We start from the raw sequence: 1,871 nt of genomic DNA on the forward strand, positions 1-1,871 counted from the left end.
TCTGGCAGAAAAGTACAAACGGCAGAAAAATTTTCGGCAGAAAAGGTCAAGTGGCAGACAGTGTCATTTGGCAGAATGTTAAATGGCAGAAAAACGGTTGGCAGAAAATGTGGTCGATTGGCAGAAAATTATTCGGCAGAATGACGTTTGGCCGAATGCCAAACGGCAGAAAATCATATGGCGGAATATGTCGTTTGGCAGAAAATATTGTGAAGACAGACAAAAATCAAAATACGAGCGCAACCTGTCAAAGCCTGTTGCGCCACGGTTACACGTTTACGACAAACCACTCCATTTTTGTACGGCTCATCAGCAGGAGGGGTCTGTGTCCAGTATCCCTCGCCTAGATCAGACCAAAATCCGTGATAAAGCTGTCAGTCCAAATCTGTCAGACCAAATAGTAAACAATCTTGGTCTTTGACAAAGGTGCACACAAATCAAAAAAGAAAATTTGAAAAAGAATTTTATTTTTTCAGTTCAATATCGGGATTTGGGCTGCAAAATTAAATGTACGCCAGAAAATTATTAAAAAGTGCGGCGTCCTGTACACCGACAATTAAATAAGCAGTTAAGAGCCTTATTTGTCCACTTTAATTTTTGACCGCGTTTTCGGTTTACACCTGAACAATCTTGAAATTATTTATACGGATTTGTGATTTTTCTCGTACAATCATTCCCTTGCTCATCAGAACAGATGTGCACTTCGGTTTGATTGTGCGCACATAATATTAACTGTCCGAACGAACATTGTTACTCGTAAAAAATCCTGTTAGCGATAGTAACGCATCATCAAAAACATTACCCAATTAGGTTTTACGCCGACTCGATTTGGAGGTTAGAAAGAGTGCACTGTTTACATGGACTTAGCACAGTTCGATGCGGTCGTCGATTTTGTTCGGGGAAATTCGTCGACAATCGACGAAGACCATGTAAACAGTGCACACGAGCTGTCAAATGACGTCACGGCGTAAAACCTAATAACCTCTACCCGTTTTATTTTTATTCTATTTTGCGGAGGAGAAGAAGTTCAAAGATGGTGAGAAGCGGACCATGTCAAAGGAGGAAATGCAAAGGCGAAAGCGCGTTGAACCGGGTTCAGGAAGAAAAGAATGCTCCGAGGACGAGGATGAGGAAGGACGGGACTGGGGGGAAGAGAGTACGAGGGAGGAAACGGCCGGAAGGAGGTTGGTCCGGATCGGTACGATCCGGAGGAGGAACGAAGGAAGGAATTGGAGGCAAAGGCGAAAGAAGGAAGCTGCGAAGAAGAAGGCCAAACGACCGCAGGGACCTCCTCCGCCGGATTTCGCCGCGCTGTTAATGCTGGCCGAACAGTTGGAACCGGTCAAGCTTAAGACGCCACTGGGTTCGTTGGAGAAAAAGAAGAAGGAACCGGAACGGTTGATGACTAAGCAGGAGAAGAGAGAGCACGAAGAGAGGATGGCTTACTTGCAGGAGAAGAAGATCCGGGACGGGATACGGAACGATCCGAAGCTGTCGGAGTAGGAGAAACAGGTCAAGCTGGCAAGGTATGACGCGATGAAGTCCAGGAAGGCGTCACCGGCTCCGTCAGCCACATCAACTAGCGCGGCCCAACCCGTCAACGTAATAGCCCAGTAAATTGCAATAAAAGAATCCCCAATAACCCCATCCTGTTTTATTCAGACACCCGAGTTAACATTTCATTATTGTGTATATGTGTTGCCTCCTTAATCTTTTTGTTTTAAATTTCTTTCCGTTACAATATTTCGTATTTTTGTTACTCATTACTCAACCTGGTTACAAATGTTCGATTCTTTGCTGACCAAACTCGAGGTCACTATCATCGGCGCGGAAAAAAATCTTCCCGCGATAGATCCACAAGGGACCGCGCC

General features: G+C 45.0%; 1 protein-coding gene across 2 annotated transcripts; it reads left to right on the forward strand.

Moving 5' to 3' along the window:
* Positions 1-339: 339 nt before the first annotated feature.
* On the forward strand, positions 340-1,658 carry LOC120429181 (uncharacterized). Of its 2 annotated transcripts, none has more exons than XM_039594393.2 (2): positions 340-834; positions 1,018-1,658. In XM_039594393.2, the coding sequence occupies exon 2, from the start codon at positions 1,051-1,053 to the stop codon at positions 1,501-1,503; it is 453 nt and encodes a 150-aa protein (XP_039450327.1). In that variant the 5' UTR covers positions 340-834; positions 1,018-1,050; the 3' UTR covers positions 1,504-1,658. The 2 variants fall into 2 exon arrangements, with proteins under 2 accessions (XP_039450327.1, XP_039450328.1); XM_039594394.2 differs by having other exon boundaries at positions 1,024-1,658.
* The last annotated feature ends 213 nt before the right edge of the window (positions 1,659-1,871 follow it).

Source organism: Culex pipiens, chromosome 1 (assembly GCF_016801865.2).
Source record: "Culex pipiens pallens isolate TS chromosome 1, TS_CPP_V2, whole genome shotgun sequence".
In the NCBI taxonomy this organism is placed as follows: domain Eukaryota; kingdom Metazoa; phylum Arthropoda; class Insecta; order Diptera; family Culicidae; genus Culex; species Culex pipiens.